The 19,064-nt window shown below is 40.3% G+C and overlaps 1 protein-coding gene across 2 annotated transcripts; it reads left to right on the top strand.

Moving 5' to 3' along the window:
- Positions 1-206: 206 nt before the first annotated feature.
- Positions 207-18,569, top strand: LOC111868443 (transmembrane protein 59). Of its 2 annotated transcripts, none has more exons than XM_023859071.2 (7): positions 207-678; positions 1,589-1,700; positions 3,682-3,761; positions 3,880-3,955; positions 5,103-5,263; positions 5,722-5,992; positions 17,435-18,569. In XM_023859071.2, the coding sequence occupies exons 1-6, from the start codon at positions 532-534 to the stop codon at positions 5,980-5,982; spliced, it is 837 nt and encodes a 278-aa protein (XP_023714839.1). In that variant the 5' UTR covers positions 207-531; the 3' UTR covers positions 5,983-5,992; positions 17,435-18,569. The 2 variants fall into 2 exon arrangements, with proteins under 2 accessions (XP_023714839.1, XP_023714837.1); XM_023859069.2 differs by having other exon boundaries at positions 5,100-5,263.
- Positions 18,570-19,064: the final 495 nt, after the last annotated feature.

The following is a 19,064-nucleotide window of genomic DNA, read 5'->3' as shown; positions in this document are numbered from 1 at the left end:
AACATAGGCACAGCACTGTTTTGATTCAACTTTCTAAAATTTCGCATATCCCTAGAACTCTGTTCCAAGGTATGTGGCTAAAAGTTTCGTGTGTGTGAGTAAATGCCCCACACGTAAAAACTCCGGCTCTTTTGTTTTTCGCGCCACATGGTTGACCACCATGATAATAATATCGATAGTGGAAGTGGACGCATCAATATCCGCAGACGAACCTAGGTCCACGGATACCTGCAAGAATTACACAATCCAGACCTCACAAAAATTTCACAATATAGAAGAAAATAAGTCTAGAACTACAGAAAGAATCAGTCTATTTTAGGAACACTCGATTACGACGAAATTGATTCCAGAATATCATAAGAACGCACAAGGAAAATTGTCTTAATTTGATTGGACAAATTCAAAGTTCGTGTAACCTGATTGGATTACATCATTCACATATTCAACCACTGTTGAGTTTCCATAGCAGAAGAAAACAACTAATACCTCTGGTATACGAAATTTTTCCATAATAATCTGATGTAGCAGAGAATGGCGAAAAGTACAGTATTTCTGAGCTTTCTGGTATTACTGTGTAGCAGATATGTTGAGTCTGATTTGTTTTATGATGTGCTGAACACGGTGGACCCATGTGAGGCATATTGTGAGAAGACATATCCCGGAAATTCAGTTCCCAATGTAAGTAGTGATCTGACATTCCGTTGAAATTACGCTGCTTTCACGCATTACTGACACGCCCCCTTACCGGCAATAAACGTCAGCTATGTAGTTTTCATGAGATTTCCGATGTTATAAAAGTTTAAGGAAACTACTTGTGCGAGTACATTATTTATGCTGTCATACAAAATAACTTTTCGGTTGAGTAATGCATTTGCTTGTAATTACATGACTGAGGAAGAAGCACGTATGACCAAACTAGTTGGTCTAGCAGGAAAAGTGCTCTTGTACTCTGGAGTTGCCCAGTTCACAACTTGATATCTTGAGTGAGGTTTTGTGCTGTTTTCCTCAACCATTCTCATAATCACCCCATTTCTTAAACACGCCGAACTTAACCCAGCGCACTGTAATAAACTTATTGCCTCCCTAATGTCGCTGAATTTGGTGTCTGTTATGCCATGATAGTACCTTGAATAGGTCATCACTGCTTCCTTCCAGATCCTTAACAGTTTGATCATTATCCCTACCACCTGATACCATAAGAGTCTGAGATACTGAAAGTGTTGTTAAATAACCCACAAAATAAGACAAATTTATGGATACCAGCTGAACAGATTGGTTCAGGCAGTAATACTTCTGACATTCACGAAATGCCCAATTCAAATCTTGGCCAGGAAATCCTGAAGGGTTCTGAGATTTTCCTCACTACTTATGGTCTGAATCATACTTTGAAATGTGCCATGACCAATTCCTCTCCATTACTCTTAAATTCACTGTACATGATCTTCATATCGTGCAGTGCTGAATAACTTGCAGTTGATAATGTCATTAATAACTCACAATCCATTCCATCTGAGATGTTTGGGATTTTTTGTAGTTCCCTATACCACTCCATGATCATACAAAGGCTGTATTTCTTTTATGTTTTCAGGTAAAATATGGATCATGCTGTCGGCAAGGCTGCAGGTTTTTTACTCTAATACATCTGATTGATGACAAGGAAAATTCAGACTTGAACAGTACCAAAGATGCCTGTCAAGCATGTATGTGGGTTTGATTTCTCAGCAGTTTTCTTAAGCAAGACATTTCTTAATTGGTTACATAACAGTTGCTCAAGGTAGACCTAGCCCATAAAGTTAGTGAGTGCATACAGCACCATATCAAATGAACATGGTGATAATCATGCTGTAGTAGACAAAAGTGTACAACAGTAAGATGATTTATAAAGTACAGGTACCCCTTTTTATATGGGAACTGGGCTAGTTCAATTGGTATAGCAACAGGCTATGGACCTGGATGGTTGTGGTTCAATTCCTGGCAAGACAAAGAGATTTTTCTACTTTCCATCGTGTCTAGACTGACGCAGGGGTCCACCCAGTCTCCCCTAGAGTGCATACCAGGGGACACTTTCTCTGGGAGGTATAAAAACCTGAGCATGAAGCTGATTACCCCTTGTTATATGCAAGTTAAAAAAAATGTGATTTTGTTATAATGCACTGAATTAATTCAGACTTATTTCAATTGATAGCACTCACTTCAATGTGAATCCATGCATGCAGAAAAGACAGTCATGTACAATATTGTGCGAGTTGCAGAAGGATGCAAGGGAGGAAGAAAAAATGTGTTTGATTTATTTGATTTCACTGTCTGTGGCTTTCCTTTGGGACACAACTGTTTGCATAAATCTAGGAAGACTTGTATGTAGAATGTTCACATGCACATTGAACATTTTATAGATAATGACTGAAGAAGAATGTAATTAGTCAGATGTAGGTTCTCACAGTAGGACCATGAAGGGTACAGTTTTCTAGAATGTGACTTTCATGACTTACTCTTTAACCTTGAAGATGGAGGTAGTATGTTCCTCTGAAATAGTGGTGAGCTTCTGCTGAACTACATAGCATCACATCCCAAAAGATAGTACTCTTCAATACAAGTGACAATGTAGAACTGTTCCTTGCTACTTTATTTTGATGTCCAATCTTTTTACATTGGATAGAACACTTGAATTAACTTGGCGAACTGTAGAAGTTGAACCTGAAGATTAAATTACAGAGCAGTAATATTATAATCATCAGTAAATCTATAATAGAAATTTTTTGAAAGAAAAAGAAAACAAACTTCATTGCTGAAGTTATTGTATTGTAGTAAGCCTATATTTGTAATGTTGGAAACACATACTCACAGGCTTAGTTCTCTTTAGTTCAATTTCTCTTCCAGTTCTCAAAGAAACTGATCTTTATCAGGTCCAGATTTCCTTTTAAGAAATTTCCAGCATAAACATTTACTAGTAAACATAAAAAAAGGTAAAAGTTTCCCTGTGCTCAACAAACTAAGCACTACGCCATGAAGGCATATGGGGGAGTGGATGTATAGATCCACATTTTCTTGATCTTGGCACTAGCTGGAGGTGAATGGTGAGCTTCGCGTCCTGGCCATTTTACCCCCGGGGAAAGAGTCTCCAGTACCCATGGCATAGGAGGTTGGTTGGACCCCAGAGCTGGTCTGGACGATTTGGAGAAGAGAAAATTCTTGACCCTACTGGGACTCAAATTTCAACCCCTTAGTCATCCAGCCTGTAGCCTGTCACTATACCAACTATGCTACCCCGGCTCCTTGTATACATAAACATAGCTATAAAATACTTGTATATCTTAGAGTTTATGAACTTCTCATATAATTATCTCCCATGTTTCTTCTTAAAGAGGGCAAATGTACAGCAGATTCAAATACAGACACACAGCACACTCTGGTATAAGTTTGTACATATACACATATATGTGTGGAGGTTTTAGGGGCCTGTCAGTGTCAAAAGCTATTTCTGCCTTATGCATGCATGAATAAAGTTCTACAGATACGGATATTATTTTGGAAAATTTAGATCCACTGCAGAGTGCATGGGTAACTATAGAATTTTCTTCCCTTATTATTACACCTTGACCTTGCCATCTGCTCTTATCAGTAACAAAACATCAAAAAACATTATCAAAATGTTAGTTTTAAATTACATATATTTTATTACAGCTTGCATGGAAGCGTATAGCCACACCAAGGATCGGTATGGATGTAATCTTGGCTGTGCAAGTATGGCTAAGCAGAAGAAAGTTAGTAAATATTTTGTTTATATTAAATAAAATAATACAGAATACACTTATAACTTTCTGTGGCTAAACTGCTAAGGTCATTTATCAAATAAAAACTGTCTTTTTCCACTGCACCCAGGTGGACTCTCTGGTAGCACAAATTAGCTGGTCACTTTATGTTGAGGATGGTAACAGTGTCCTGATGCTACAACCTGGTAAGCTTCATTACCTATACAGCAGATGTTTGTATGCATGAACAAGAAATATAAGTCAAGACTGTTAAAATAGTGGTCTCAGAAATAATAAAAGTACTAGTGGCATGAATGTTGTGAATTTAAGTTGTAAGCTTGAAGTTGGTTTCCATAATTGTTTCAGAACATCTGAACATTTAAAAAGCTTTGCTTTTATTTTGCTATGTATGAGAAAAGGTCAAGAGTTCCTGCCTACAGATCCAAAGGTCCGGGTTCGATTCGTAGCCCTACCAGATTTTCTGAGAAGTAGTGGGTCAGAAATGGGGTCCACTCAGCCTCATGAGGATAATTGAGGAGCTATTTCAAGGAAATAGCTGCTCCAGTCTAGAAAACCGAGATTAACGGCCATGGAGGGAAGTGTTGTGCTGAACACATGACACCCTCTATGTGCAAAAGTTGGCACTAGCTTTGCCGACAAGCAGCAGTTGCTCGGGTGGTATAGTTCGCTTGTGGACTACAAGCCACAGAGTTTGTTTGTTTTTTGTTTATGTATGAGAAAATACTGAGTTACAAGTATAATTAATGACTACCCCTCTTTATAATTTGTAAATGCAAACAAATGAAACTTAAGAAATATAATAACAGACACCTAATAGATTTGTAAAGACAATTATAAACCTCTGAAGACTGCAACGGAAATCAGTGGCAGTGATCTGTTAAGAAAGTGTAGAAATCAGGAAGGAATAAGAAAGAAATTGAAGTGTGAAATGTATAACATATTTACAATGTACAAAAAACAGCACTGTACTGTGATACATGTGTTGTGCATTAAATACTGGTATGTCTGTCTTAAAAATTTTCATTCAGTAATGCTTATCCATTTTTTTTTTTTGCATGTGTATGCTTTACAATTTATGATGTTCTGAATGAAAACCTCATGTTAATAGTTATATAAATAATGATGATCTGAAGTTTTATCAGTGATTTTATGGTTTCATCATGTCTGTTGAGAAAATTCAAAGGTGTCTTTACATAATTTGAATAACTCTTTTCTCATCCAACATGTAAAAATTGAATTTACTCTTATAACCAGTAAGGCAGAAGACTAAGACTATAGAGATTTAGTGCAGTATACTTTTCTTGTAATAACTTGTTGCCTTTTGATCAGCAGGTGACTTTGAACCAGATGATGTCCTGACAGATCCGGGATTAAAGCGCCAACTTGAACGCAGTTGGGGCTTTGGAAATGGGGACAGCAATGGCAAAGTTGATCAGAGCACTGGTCGTTTACCCAAAACACACGTGAAAACAATGCCACCAGAAGAGTATGCAGTAAGTTTAAGGGGATATGTTCTCTATTAATATTCTTAAAGCAGGCAGTTATTAAGTTCAAAAATATCTGAATATATAACACATCAAAAATCTTTTCAAACTTTGAGGATAAAAATTAAAAAGCTATAATTCTGAATGAAACTTAACACTATGAACCAGAGCTTAAAATGGTAGAACATAATTTTGCAATGGATTTTGTGGTTCATAATATATGAAAGTAATTAATATCTGTATAATACATACTCTCTGTGTTTTTAGACCTGATCATTTTCAACATAATGTGCCATTGATTTGATAAGAGTCCACTACCTGAGATAAGGATTGCATGGTGTGTATGTGCTAGTTCAAACAAAAGCATCACCTTCCCTCCCTTCAAAATGCAGATGCAACAAGAGACCTAGGTATGTCTTTAAATATAATTTTTCTTCCTCCACCTCCTTTTTTTTTTTCTTTTTTAGCTTGGCGCTGTGAGAGATCAACATTTTTTGGAAACAGCTCGTAGCTTTGGAGGTGACTGGTTGGATTGTGCAGCTCGTAAATCAGGTCTGCCACGTCTGCTTGTAGCAGGTGCTATCACATTTGCGGTTCTACTAGCATTGTGGCTCTGCTTGGCTCCTGAAAGACGAACCAGCAAGCTGGAGTCCTTTCCAGTCCTGGATGAACCTGAAGACCCATTTGACTGTCCACCTAAATATTCGCTTCACATAGATAAAGTGTAAAATAAAAGAGGTATGTTATTACTTGGTGATCAAGCCATCACTGTACTATTGTTCTCCAGTTGTACAGATATTAAGTCTCGTCTGAAGGGTTCTGGTGATGGTATATAAACTTAGGATTACAGTGGAACCCGCATTTGATGTTCCTTGGTTTAAAGTTCTTCCTCATCTGACATTCACTGGCAATGATTCAAGTCAGTCTCACTGTCAGATTTTCTCCAGTTAAGATATTTCTCGGTGTAGTATTCAATTTGTTGCTCCCAAAACAAGCCTTAAATAGATTGGTCTTTATCCATTGCCTAATATTCTGAACAGAATACAGAATTTTGGACACTTGTAAAACAAATCGTTGCTGAAATCAAAGAGAACCCCTGGGTATGTTACACAGAAACCCAATCACAGTTTGTGATTGGATCTCTCTAACTTTACCACTTAAAATACATACTATTATCCTTCTAAAAACCTTCCAAAATATGTCAACTTTTACTTTCCCTTACTGTAACAATAAGAGAATCGCAATTAGCTCTTCCAAGCTCCCATTTGCCTTCTTTTTCTTGATGAAATACACCATCTGGCCTGTTTCCATTCAGAATTAATCTGAAACTGTGAATCATAGAGATAGTTGGTAAGACTTCCTGGACAGAGGATTAGCCCATTGCAAGGCTTCTACCTACCCACGACAACACAAAGAAACACAGACCATGCCTCGAGTAGGATTTGAACCCACAATCCCAGTGTTCAAGTAAGCAAAGACATTTCATACCACTGTGATCACCCCAAACTTCCATTTTATCATTCAAATTATAATGAAATAAGGATCTTCATTAGCTTTATTTTGCATACCTTCAGTACTCTGAAACTTACATCTAAGGGTGCTCTCCCACAATTTCACTTCACCTATTTAGAACTGGTTCTACCTTTTCAGCTTCCTTCTGACCTGCAAAATCTGTCCATCTTGCAGGTAGAAGGTAAAGGTATCCCTGTAACAGGTCATGGAGGCCCACAGGATTGTGAGATGTCATGGCTCCCACATCTTCTAGACAATCGGCTCACAGATGGCAGTGAGGTTGTCAGCCTTACTCATCAGCCACTCTTTTCCCCCTAGGAAGATTCCTGGTACTCATTCATGTTAGAGACTGAGTTGACACAAGGGCCATAGTGTGCCTGGAAGAATTATGTCAATTGAGAAATAGAATGACCTCATTGGGTCTAGCAGAAACAGACCATTATCTCAACAAAAACTGTTACCATTCATATATACAAGGTGGTTCAAATATGACCGAGACTGATTTATGTGTAAACAAGCCGCACTGAGCAGCAGCTGTGCGAGAGTGAAGCCACAACCTCCACCCTCCCTCCTGTTCAGGTTAGAACCTGTTCAGTCCTGTCTGGGAGTTGCTAGAGTGATGAGTGAACAGAAGGTACCCAAAAGGGTGAACCTCTTATTTTGTATTCACTCAGAATTTCAGGGTCTAGACTACCCCATACAGGAAAAGGACAACTTAGAATAAACAAGTAGGGTAGCTCGTGGTGCAGGGGACACTATCACATCTCGTAAAATAATGCGGGGGTTGAATACATATTACACCTTCCCCCTTACAAAAAAAATTTAAGCAATGATTTGCTTAGATTTTTTCTTACTGTTACATTAATACATTGTAATTAACTTACATACGCACGTGATACCATATGCTCAGCATCCGCACTCCTTCAAAATCATACTCGTTCACATCACTGTGAAACCAACTGATTACATGACACAAAATTACTTGTTATTACACTTAAAAGATGAATAAGATATTACACAAACATAAAATCCTTATATTGGAAATCAATGCTGCCAAGCATTGCCATGTGCTAACGCTTGCCAGAAGGACCAGTGCTGGCAGTCAAGGACACTAACTCAGTAATTTCCTGACTGTCATTTTGCGATCCTCTGTGCTTAATGCTAGGCCTAGACGAAGGAAATTGCAAACTTTCTCTAGATGACTGAATTGACTTTACTATTTTGGGCTTAAACACAATTGTTGTACATGGGTTGTTATCTTTCCACCATTTAAGGAAATTAGGGCACCTTCTACGGCAACAATTGCAGCAACAACAGTAACAAAAAATGACCAAAATTAAACATGTAGTAATCATTCCTACATAGTACAAAAATGACAAATGAGAATCTATATTGGAGTGCTTCAGTTTTAGCTCTTCCTCTGATATGAGTTTCTCTACCTCCTCTACTCTGTAACTTGCTAATTTTAAGTCATCAAGATGACTGACCACACCTTTTATCGGTAGATCCAAATGCATTTTGTTTAGTTTTATATTTCTTTCTTCAGGCAAGCAACAGTCATATTCAAGGGTTAGGGGTGGAATAATATCCTTGCCTGTATTGTTGGAAGCAACGGTAGCATGGGCCTGAATGAGAACCTTGCTCCCGTAGCCCTTACACAAGCCGTGCAACTTGAGCTTTCCTGTGCCATGTATCTGAACGTCAGAGGGTTCCTGACCCGAACACAGCACAGTGAGTGTATCCACTACTGGAGCAACATATAACCATTCATTGTTATTTAACTGGGTCCACAGTGTTTGGTTCAGTTCTACTATTCTCTGAGAACAACTGCTGGGTATATTTCTAATGGACTGAAGCAGTTCGGCTTCACACTCTTCATTTACATGTTTCACTTGTACAGGGTAATTTTGCCTGCACAGCCGATGGTTGGTAGCCATTAGTTTACACTCCTTAAATTCGTGTACCCTTAATCTAGCATAATATTGCTTGGCTATGTCCATTAACAAATACTCATGTTCTGGCGATATAAATGTAAATTTAAAGTTAGTATTCCTTATCTTGATCGGCAATGGCAAAACATGATACACACTATATTTCACATGACTTGTCAAAGGTATGCGAATTACATACACAAAATAATTTCCTTTCAAAACTATATCTACTTCACTAATCCTTAAAACTAAATGCTGGTAGGCTGCACTCAATGGAATTGGCAATGTCAGGTCACTCGGGATGTCAGCTTGATTTAATTTCAACTGATTCAGAATCTGTGCTGGTGTAATAATATGTGGCTGAATTACGCCCTTCTGAGCATTAATAATGGCTTCAATTAAGATTTCATAATCCCATCTACATTCACCCAAAGCTCGATGTAATTGTGCCGAATGTTCGTTTACAACAAGCAACATAGAGGTAGAAGTAAACATTCTCTTTATCTCGCCATCGCGTTCATTAACGTGCCTGGCCATGTTCTCCAACCTTTTTGATAGTACCCTCTCGTTGGCATATACGTCCTGTAACGTCGTGTATATAGATCTTAAGGTCGATTTTACAACTGATATCTGTTCCTTGGAAAGTTTCAAAAACTCAATTTGTTCCCTCTCTAAAACCGAAATTTTGTCCGTATAATATGAAGCATCTTCACTATCCATAGTACCAAACAAAATTTTGCTAATTCCACCAATGAAATTAAAAACACCTCTTTTAGAACGTAACTGGGTCGCATCCTCATCAATTCTGGTTAACTGTTTTACAAGTAGTTTCATATTTTCTACCTCCTCAATCTGTTTATCCAAATATCTAATGGTTTTCATGCAATCAGTGAAATTGATCCAAAATGTGTGTTCGTGCTCCTTACAAAATTGTATCGATAAACTGGCATATTTCTTTACAATTTCCAAATTTTGATTAGCCTCTTCCAGATTTACATACGTGACAACCTTCCATTCTGTATTGTACAGCTGTGCGGTACCTGCGTCGTCATAATACAAGCCTGGGGATTCAGTGTATTTCTCTATGGTGACGTCGAGAGAAGCTGTCTGCTTTAGCAACATTAGTATGCTGCAGAGGGTCCACATTCTGGCCGGCATGGCCCTGCAATCAGCCAAAGAACGGTTTCAGTCTGTTGGCGTGGACCTTGAGGGTCTTGTTCCTTGGTAATTTTAGCGTAATATTTACGTCGTCGACCTCTGCTATTTCATAGGGTCCTATCCAAGGGGGTGACAGTTTCAATGACCTTCCTCTCCTAATTCTTTCGTCATGGAGTAAGACTTTATCCCCTATTACAAACAACGGAATGTTTACAGTTTTGTCTTGCTGTTCCTTACTTCGTTCCTTCTTAGCTATCAGATTGCTCTTAGCTAATTCATAACTGGACTGAAGCCTAGACTGCAATTCCCTTACGTAGTTATCATACGTATACTGTACGCCTGGGGCTTCTTTCTGTAGTATGCCAGGTATATTCGGCTTCCTACCGAACATGAGCTCATGCGGCGTGAAACCTGTGGAGGTGTGAGGTGTCGTATTGAACACAAAAGTGGCGTAAGGTATCCATTTATCCCAATTGGTCTGGTCTTCCAAAATGTAACATCTAAGATATTCAGCTAACACCCTGTGCGTGCGCTCTAGCGCTCCGTTTGATTGGGGGTGATACGCTGTTGTCTTAATTCTCTTAATTTTCAAAAGTTTGCACATGTTAGCAAATAGTTCACTGAGAAAATTAGAACCTTGATCTGTCAAAAGTACCTGTGGAATCCCGAATTTTAACACTACTTCCTCTACGAAAGCCTTAGCTACGGTTCCTGCATCTTGTTGCTGGATGGGTACGGCTAACGTGAATTTAGACAGCTCGTCCTGAAATGTTAACAAATATTTGTTTCCCTCTGCTGTAAGGGTCAGGGGTCCAACTATGTCCAATGAACATTTTTCCCAAACTACATCCGGCGTAGTTGTGATTTGCAGGGGCATTTTAGTTTTGTTTTGTGTAATTTTGTTTTTCTGACAAATTTCACAACATCTAACATAATCTTCGATTTCCTGTTTCATACCTGGCCAGGTTACGAAAAGCTTTATTCTTTCATATGTCCTATTCATACCTAAATGACCGCCAGTTGGGTTTTCATGCATTTCCCTGAGAATCCTTGCCTTGTCTTCTTGGCTGACTATAGGTTTATTGTCTTCATTTTCCTTAGCGGGTGTGGTAACATGGATTCTGCTAAGTGCGTCGGAATTTTTGTTTTCCGAACCTTTCTTATAAATTACTTCATAATCGTATTCTTCTAGCCTTAACCTCCATCTTAAGAGTCTCAAACTCGGGTCCTTCACGCTGAATATCCACGTGAGTGGACGGTGATCAGTGACTATGGTAAATTTCCTCCCATACAGGTATTGAAGGAAGTGTTTGCATCCCCAAACAATAGCTAGCAATTCTTTTTCTATTGTGGGATAATTTTTCTCTGCACTATTCAAAGTTCTGCTAGCGTAAGCTATGGGAAGATCCTTGCCTATGGATCGTTCACTTAATACTGCCCCAATGGCTTCATTACTAGTGTCTGTGGTTAACACAAACGGTCGCGTGAAATCAGGGTATTGAAGCAACGGTTCTGTTATCAATAATTCCTTCAAAGTATTGAAAGCTTTATCCGTTTTGTCATCCCAAACATAGGGCGTATTCTTTTTCAATAATTCGGTCAGTGGTTTAGCTATTCTGCTAAAATTTGGCAAAAACCGTCTGTAGTAGCCTGCCAAACCTAAGAAGCTTTTTAACGTCCGTGTGCATGTGTGAACTGGGAAATTCCTGACAGCTTCTACATTTCTCTCATCAGGTCTAACACCGTCTTTAGTTATGACATGTCCTAAAAATGCTACTTCCTTTCGCAAAAACTCGCACTTATCTGGCTGCAGTTTTAAATTATGTTTTCTCATCCTGCCCAAAACCTCTCTTAATTTCTCATTGTGAACCTGCAACGTTTCTCCGAAAATGACAATGTCATCCAAATAAACCAAACATTTTATTCCCTGTATCCCGGCGAGTACAGTCGACATCAACCTAGAAAACGTGGATGGAGCTCCCTGTAAACCAAAAGGCATTCTTTTGTACTCATAATGACCTTGTGACATACTAAATGCCGTCTTTTGTTGGTCTTCCGTCCTAACTAAAATCTGGTGAAATCCACTCGCGCAGTCTATAGTCGAAAAGTATCTTGCATTTCCAAGTGCGTCTAATACTTCTGAAATCACTGGAATGGGAAAATTGTCGCCTATCGTGACATCATTAAGTTTCCTGAAATCGACCACGATTCTCCATTTCCTTACGCCTGATGCGTCTACCTTTTTAGGCACTACAAGGATTGGTGAATTCCAGGGGCTGGAGCTTGGTGCTATGATATCATCTCGTAACATCTGTTCCATCTGCCTGTTAACTTCCTCTTTATGAATTTCCGGAATGCGGTAAGACTTAGTATTTATCCCTCTGGTTGGATCTATTGTAGGGGTGGGTATGGCATGCTCAGTTACTGTGGTGAAGGTTAGTTTGTCAACTGGTAAGTGGAACACGTCATTATACTCTTCACAGTTTCTAACTAGTGACACTCTTTCCTCGCTATTTAGGTGGTCCGTTCTCAATTCCTTACGCAATTTTGACAACCTGGTCTCGTTTTCTACTAGCATGGTAGCAAATATCATGGCCTCTGATTGAATGGGTTCATCCATTTCCTCTAACTCGACAAGGGGCGCGTCAATTGTGACGTCTTCTTCTAATGTGTTCACTATGCTCGTTATACAAGTGCCTTCAATTTCCCTAGTTAAAGATTCTACCATGTATATCCCTGGCATAAGTTCCCTTCTCGATATAAAACCTTGTCCTTTATGTGTAGTGGGTAACTTCACAAAGTTTTCTGATCTGGCCTTCAGTGTAACCTTGAAAATTTTGCTCTTCGCGCCACTGTCCTTAGGATTGAATTTAAGTACGACATCTTCCATCAGGATTTGACGGTTACAGTAGCTAATGACTGCATTCTTACTTCCCCAAAAATCGTGACCTAAAATTCCGTCGTATTGCAACTGAAAACTGTCTCCTATTACGTGGAATTCATGCGTGGTTTCATGTGATCAGTAAATAACTTCAAATTTACTGTACCCTCAGTTTTAATGACTCCCTTTGAAATTCCTTTAATTTCTATTACATTGTCGTGTTTGAAGTCGCACCCGGGCTTCAAACTCGAGTCTCTGATGACAGAAATATCTGCGCCAGTGTCAACCAGAAATTTCAGTTTATCGGTCCTACTCAAATCGACTCTCAATGTCACCGTGTCTAAATTCGACCTCGCATGCTTCTCACACTCATTAATTTTGAACGGAGGGTTACTATCTGAATTTAACTCTTGGCGATTCTGGCAAGTATCAACTTTAAACTGTGGACAACCATTTACTTTCTGGGTTGGGCAATCTTCAGGTTGCTCGAGATTCCCATTCCCTCGTTTCCCGACCTGATCCATTCCTTACTCGGGGCTCTACATAAATCAGCAGTGTGTCCTCTTAGACCACACTTCCTGCACGCCGGTCCTTGCCGACAAAACCTTGCGACGTGTCCTCCACGGCCGCAATTAAAACAACTTGTGGGTCTGTCTCTACCGACAGCCCTTGCATCGCGCTCCTCACGCGTGCAACTTAAAACTTCCTGAACATCAAAACAATCTGCGGGCCTGTCTCTACCGACAGCCCTTGCATCGCGCTCCTCGCGCGTGCAACTTAAAACTTCCCTTACACTGGCACTGGGGTTTCTGTTTGAGCTCAAACACCTGGCGCTGGTATGGCCTAACTTATGACACTTGTTACATCTGAGGGTGGGCCCACTAGCTGAGAAAGGCGATCTTTCTTTCATGGAGAGGATTGCGCACTCCTCTTCCAGAGAAATTTCTATAGCCTGAGACAGGAGGATGGTTTCTCCTCGACTTCTAACTATGGTCTGAATTCTCTCATTGTGGAGTCCTTGTACGAAACAAGTCTTCCCTAGGTGATTTATTAGACCTATGGCTCCTATAATTTCTTCAGGCTTGCATACCCGTCTTGCAGCTTCCCTCAAATCAGTTTGTAACGCGTCTATCCTACTTCCCCACGAAGCAATGCTCTCAGCATTACCCTGCCTTGCATTAAACATCTTACAAGCATAATAATCTAACGTACGCCTTGTTGCGTAATTCTCTTCCAATATTCCCTTCACTAGCCCCCAACTGTGAGTAAGGTCCCTTACCATTAACTTGGATCGGGCGTCTCCCGTTATCTTTGCCTTAACAAATTTCAATAAAACTTCATGTTTCCTTGGGTCAACTAATTCAAATGCCACGTCAACATTTTCTACGAATTCCTTTAATTTTCTCTTATCGCCATCAAATGGGTGGGTAATCAATTTCATGGCCTCTGCCACACTGCAATAATGCATGCCATCATCGGCTGCAGAACTAATATCACTGTTATTATCTGCCTCCATGGTCACTTATAATTCGTAATTAATCAATCCTCAATTTGAATCTGTCTAACCGCGGTTTCCTTTTCACTTCACAAACAATTTCACTAACGTCAAATTGCCTAAGCCACGTCTAAACAAACTACTATGCTGACATCCAAAGAAAATAATTGAGTGCAACTCACCCGATGTTTCTGCTTCTCGGGGCTGCGGTTGCGCAGGGGACGTCCCTTGAAGTTCCTGCGGGATGTGGTGATGGATCTCTGCAGTTGGTGAACTCCGGTGGGCTGTGGTGGGTTTCGAAGTCTGGTCCTCGGTGTCGGACTCCCTCGTGTTGGCTTCTTCTTCTTAGATAGGCTCTTCGGTGGCCTCTTAGTGTCGGTCTGGCAACCAACAGATCTCGGCGACTGGATGATGATGAAGTGGTGCTGCCTCGTAGTCGGTCAACCTCCGATCAGAGCTCGTGGATCCAGACGTTAAGCATAATCGGAGTGATTGAAGGATGCAGAGGCAACTGGTCAATGAGAGAGCAGGTCAAAGCCACTACACTCTCTCGCGAGGGATGAAAAACGACCCTTAGGCAACCTCTAAGAGCGTCTGGTGATGAATCGTCGAGATGCGGAGACGTCAAATTCTTACAACTGGTCAATGAGAGAGCAGGTCAAGGCCACTACACTCCCTCGTGCAGAACTCTCGATCTTCCTCTGCTGGCTCCAAACTTCCGAAATAACTTCCAAAGGCTGTGTCCAACCCCACACCTGACACCAGAAAATTCCCCGACGTGTTGTATCCCGAAGGATAGTGATGGGAAGTACTTGTAGACCGAGCGGAAGTCTTGTGGACTGGGATCGTTGGAGCACTTAAGAATTGAAATTCAAGTCTTCGGAAGTCGGTTTTCAGGTTAATAGAAAGATGTATTGAATCAAATGCTTACACAAGGTTACATTAGGAATACTGATTATAGTTACTTGATAAATGAACAGAGGATGTGAGTGCACTATGCACCAACGCGGTAGGATTCGGCAGGTAGTGAGAGGTAGCCTCCAGGGAGGTGCTGAGTGTACTACTCGATGATGCCGCGCTGAAGTTCAGTAGTAACACACAAATACGTGAAGATAGTGATTAAACTGGCGAGGAGTCCGACCGAAGTGAACAAGTCAAAAGTTTAGCGTGGTGTCCACCGTGGCTGGCAAAGCCTGAGTTTTTAAAGGGATTCGAACCCCGGACTTGGTGCTTGGACACCCAGAGACACGCCTATTGAGGGCGTAGTCAGATTCAGGATCGACATTTGATTCGTCGTCCTTAAAGAAGAGTTTGACCATTCAGACGTATGGAGCACTGGATGGTCATAGGAATTCTAAATGAGGATTCCAATTAAAATGATTTTTGAAATCACGAGGGGAGAACACCTGCAGGAAGTGCCCATAAGCACGTCTCTCCCCAAAAGGGTGAACCTCTTATTTTGTATTCACTCAGAATTTCGGGGTCTAGACTACCCCATACAGGAAAAGGACAACTTAGAATAAACAAGTAGGGTAGCTCACGGTGCAGGGTACACTATCACATCTCGTAAAATAATGCGGGGGTTAAATACATATTACAAGATGTGCTTATTCGTGAGAATAGGCACATCACTATCAAGGAACTTGGAGTAATGCTGTCCATCAGTGTTGGTAGTGTAGAAGACATCGTGAAATACAACCTGCACTATTGCAAGGTGAATGCATGGTGGGTACCACGCACTTTGATGAACGTGAACAAAATGGTGCACATGCAAGCTGCCAGTTGTCTCCTACAGCAGTTTGAAGATGAAGGTGGTGCATTTTTGAAGTCTATAGTGATCACCAATGAAACGTGGGTGCACTACTTCATTCCCGAGTCCCAGCAGTCATCATGCAAGTGGCGGCATACCAGTTCTCCCAAACCCAAAAGAGCGTGGAGGAGCCGTTCGGCAGGAAGAGTGATGGCAACATTCTTCTGGTACTGGCAGGGGGTTATCCATGTAGGCTTTCTGACAGATGCCAGAACCGTCAATGCAGCTTATTACTCAGACCTCCTGGCAACAGACGTGAAGGAAAAGATCCGATCCAAGCGGAAGACAGGTGGAAAGTGGGTAGCCTTCCTTCAAGACAATGCATGTCCCCATACAGCCAAAACAACAATGGAAACCCTCCAGAAATTGAAAAGGAACCTTCTGACACATCCGCCGTACAGTCCCGATTTTGCCCCAAGTGATTTCTACCTATTCGGAAGGCTCAAATCAGACTTGCAAGGCATGTGGTTTGTGGATGACACTGTCATCCAGACTGTTCGGGAGTGGATACGCCACCAGCCACAAGCCCTTTTTGAAAAGGGCATCAGGATGCTTCCAGAACATTGGAAAAAATGTGTTGACTCCAAAGGGGAGTACATTGAAAACTGACAGGTGCAAGTAAGTGTTTGGCATTTATGGTTTTTTAAAAAAAAATCAGTCCCGGTCATATTTGAACCACCTTGTATATCATTATGATTTTAAACAAACTACCGTCCACTTAACAGAAATGAGTACCAGAAATCCTCCTGGGGGTAAAGTGTGGCTGGCATGTAAGGCTGACAACCTCACTGCTATCTGTGAGCCAGTTGTCTAGAAAATGTGGGAGCCTCAACGTCTCGTAACCCTATAAGCCTCTGCAGCCTGTTACAGGGATAGTTTTACACCGCCCCACCCCCAATTATAGACATTTACTTTTTTATGGACAAGTTCAGGAAACATTTTTATTAACATTTAAAAGAATAGTCAGTCAGCTGGAGGTGAGTTAGTTTGTTTGTTACTCACATAAGCACATTATACAGAAGCATATAAATTGCCTCATATTTCAGGTTGCAAATATGTATTTCCTTCCACTCTATGTTCTTTGTTAGAATATCTGAATGTATGATATCTTAATTCAGAAAACCACAATTTAAATTTTCACTGCTACAAAACACACAGAACTCTAGCCTTAACCTTTATCATCCATATTTAAGTCTCCTGCTACTATGGTGCTGATAGCCAGATTTACACTGCAAACAATTTGATTCAGGGCATCAGTGAACCAGTGCATCTGTTAAACCAGGGGTGGGGGGTACACCCATAATGTTAAAGACTTGTGAAGTTTACTTCAGGATGTATCTATTGCAAATTTAACTCCTGATCTAGATATTGTTGCAATTTGGATATTTTTCAGTTTGATGGCTTTATAATGAATACCCAGAAGATCACCATCACACCAAGTGACGACTGTGAAAACAAGGATCTGCACATGTGAGGTGTACAGAAGAGAACAATAATTTATTACATATATTCACATATTTCTCTTAAATCTCAGTGTGATTCTCATCTTATCATAATATCACTCCTTATTACAAATAAAATAATTTTTTGCTCATTACGAAAATATTTGTGTGTTTACATCGAAGATAAAATGTAATACATCAATCGCTTGCAAACCTTTTAGGTTATGTTTCTATAAAATATTGTGACTGGCAAGACCAAAGCATTGTGGGAAACTGGGGATTAGAGGAAACTGTGGCACAAGTGTCTTGGAAAGTAAAGAGGTGCAGTACAATGGCAGTCTAGATGGTAGTATACTGATACAAATGAATAACAATCAGATAATGTTAATTGGGTGCCTTGGTGTAGAAGCCATCTTCCTCCCCCCCCTCCACATATATACCAAAATTAAAAATAGTGGATACATAAACCCGAATACCATGGTTGGCAAAACTGGATACAGATGGAAAATTGCAAATCCTTGAACTCTGCATCAGGCATTGGCTAGCTCTGCATTTGACTAATGAGGTTAGGACTTACGTAGGATAAATTGGACGTTCAAAATAATGGTTTATATCAATAAAATTTTACTACAATTGCAAGGAATGGTGCACAGCAGCCCTCTGCAATGTGAGATTGTTTCTGAAACATTATCTTGATTATATGACTTGTAAGTAATGCTGTGCTTATTTGTCATCACTATTACTCACGTGTCCTAGCAGAAAAAAAACATATCTGTGGTTAATTGAATATAATCTGATCTGTTAAATTCAAAATAGTAAATGGTGTTTAACAGAACACATTCCTTACATGTGAACCACTAGCTTAGATACTGCAGTCATGTTTGGGAATATTCTGAATAGATGTGTGTGGGTCATTATATAAACATCTTTCAGTTGCATCTCCCACTCAACTATGTATATCACAAGTTGATTCATGGAAGGTATATGGCACCAGCTGACCAATTACACAGTGATATTGTAACGTGTTTTGTTACTGATTACGCCGTTCGGATTGTTAACTGGTTTATTTAACAGCCTACAATACTCAGCTACAATTAATTATAACAATGTTGCGGGGTTTCACACTTTATAACCATATTCGCAAATCTCTTCACACTGTCACGATTCACTCGTTACAACTAAACTCGGCGGTTACCACAATTCAATTCAACTCGTTCACTGCTGGCTGGAGAACTGTCTTCGGCCGCTGATACACTTTTAACTGACTGCGGCGGCTGTGCAGTCCCCTTATATAGTCGCAGCGCTTGCCTGCCACGTAATCGGTACCGCTGTTGCCTCACGCCGTGTTACATCACCGCGCGTTGCGTGCCTTGTCACAGTAGGAAGCGGTGCCACATAGCCCAGGGGGCTACGTCACCAAGCCAGAGCTCCCACGTCACTGCTGGGTGAGGGAGGGATTGTCCTCCATTGCGCAACATGTCACAATATGTTGCCTGACCTGTATTTGATATGTACAGTTTATCAGAGTTAGGCTTCATTTCTGTCACCAGGTGATCAGTGATTGGTGGTTATATTAACAAT

Source organism: Cryptotermes secundus, unplaced genomic scaffold (genome assembly GCF_002891405.2).
Source record: "Cryptotermes secundus unplaced genomic scaffold, Csec_1.0 scaffold106, whole genome shotgun sequence".
In the NCBI taxonomy this organism is placed as follows: domain Eukaryota; kingdom Metazoa; phylum Arthropoda; class Insecta; order Blattodea; family Kalotermitidae; genus Cryptotermes; species Cryptotermes secundus.
Note: the sequence above shows the minus strand (reverse complement) of the source record. Positions and strands in the feature narration are given on the sequence as shown.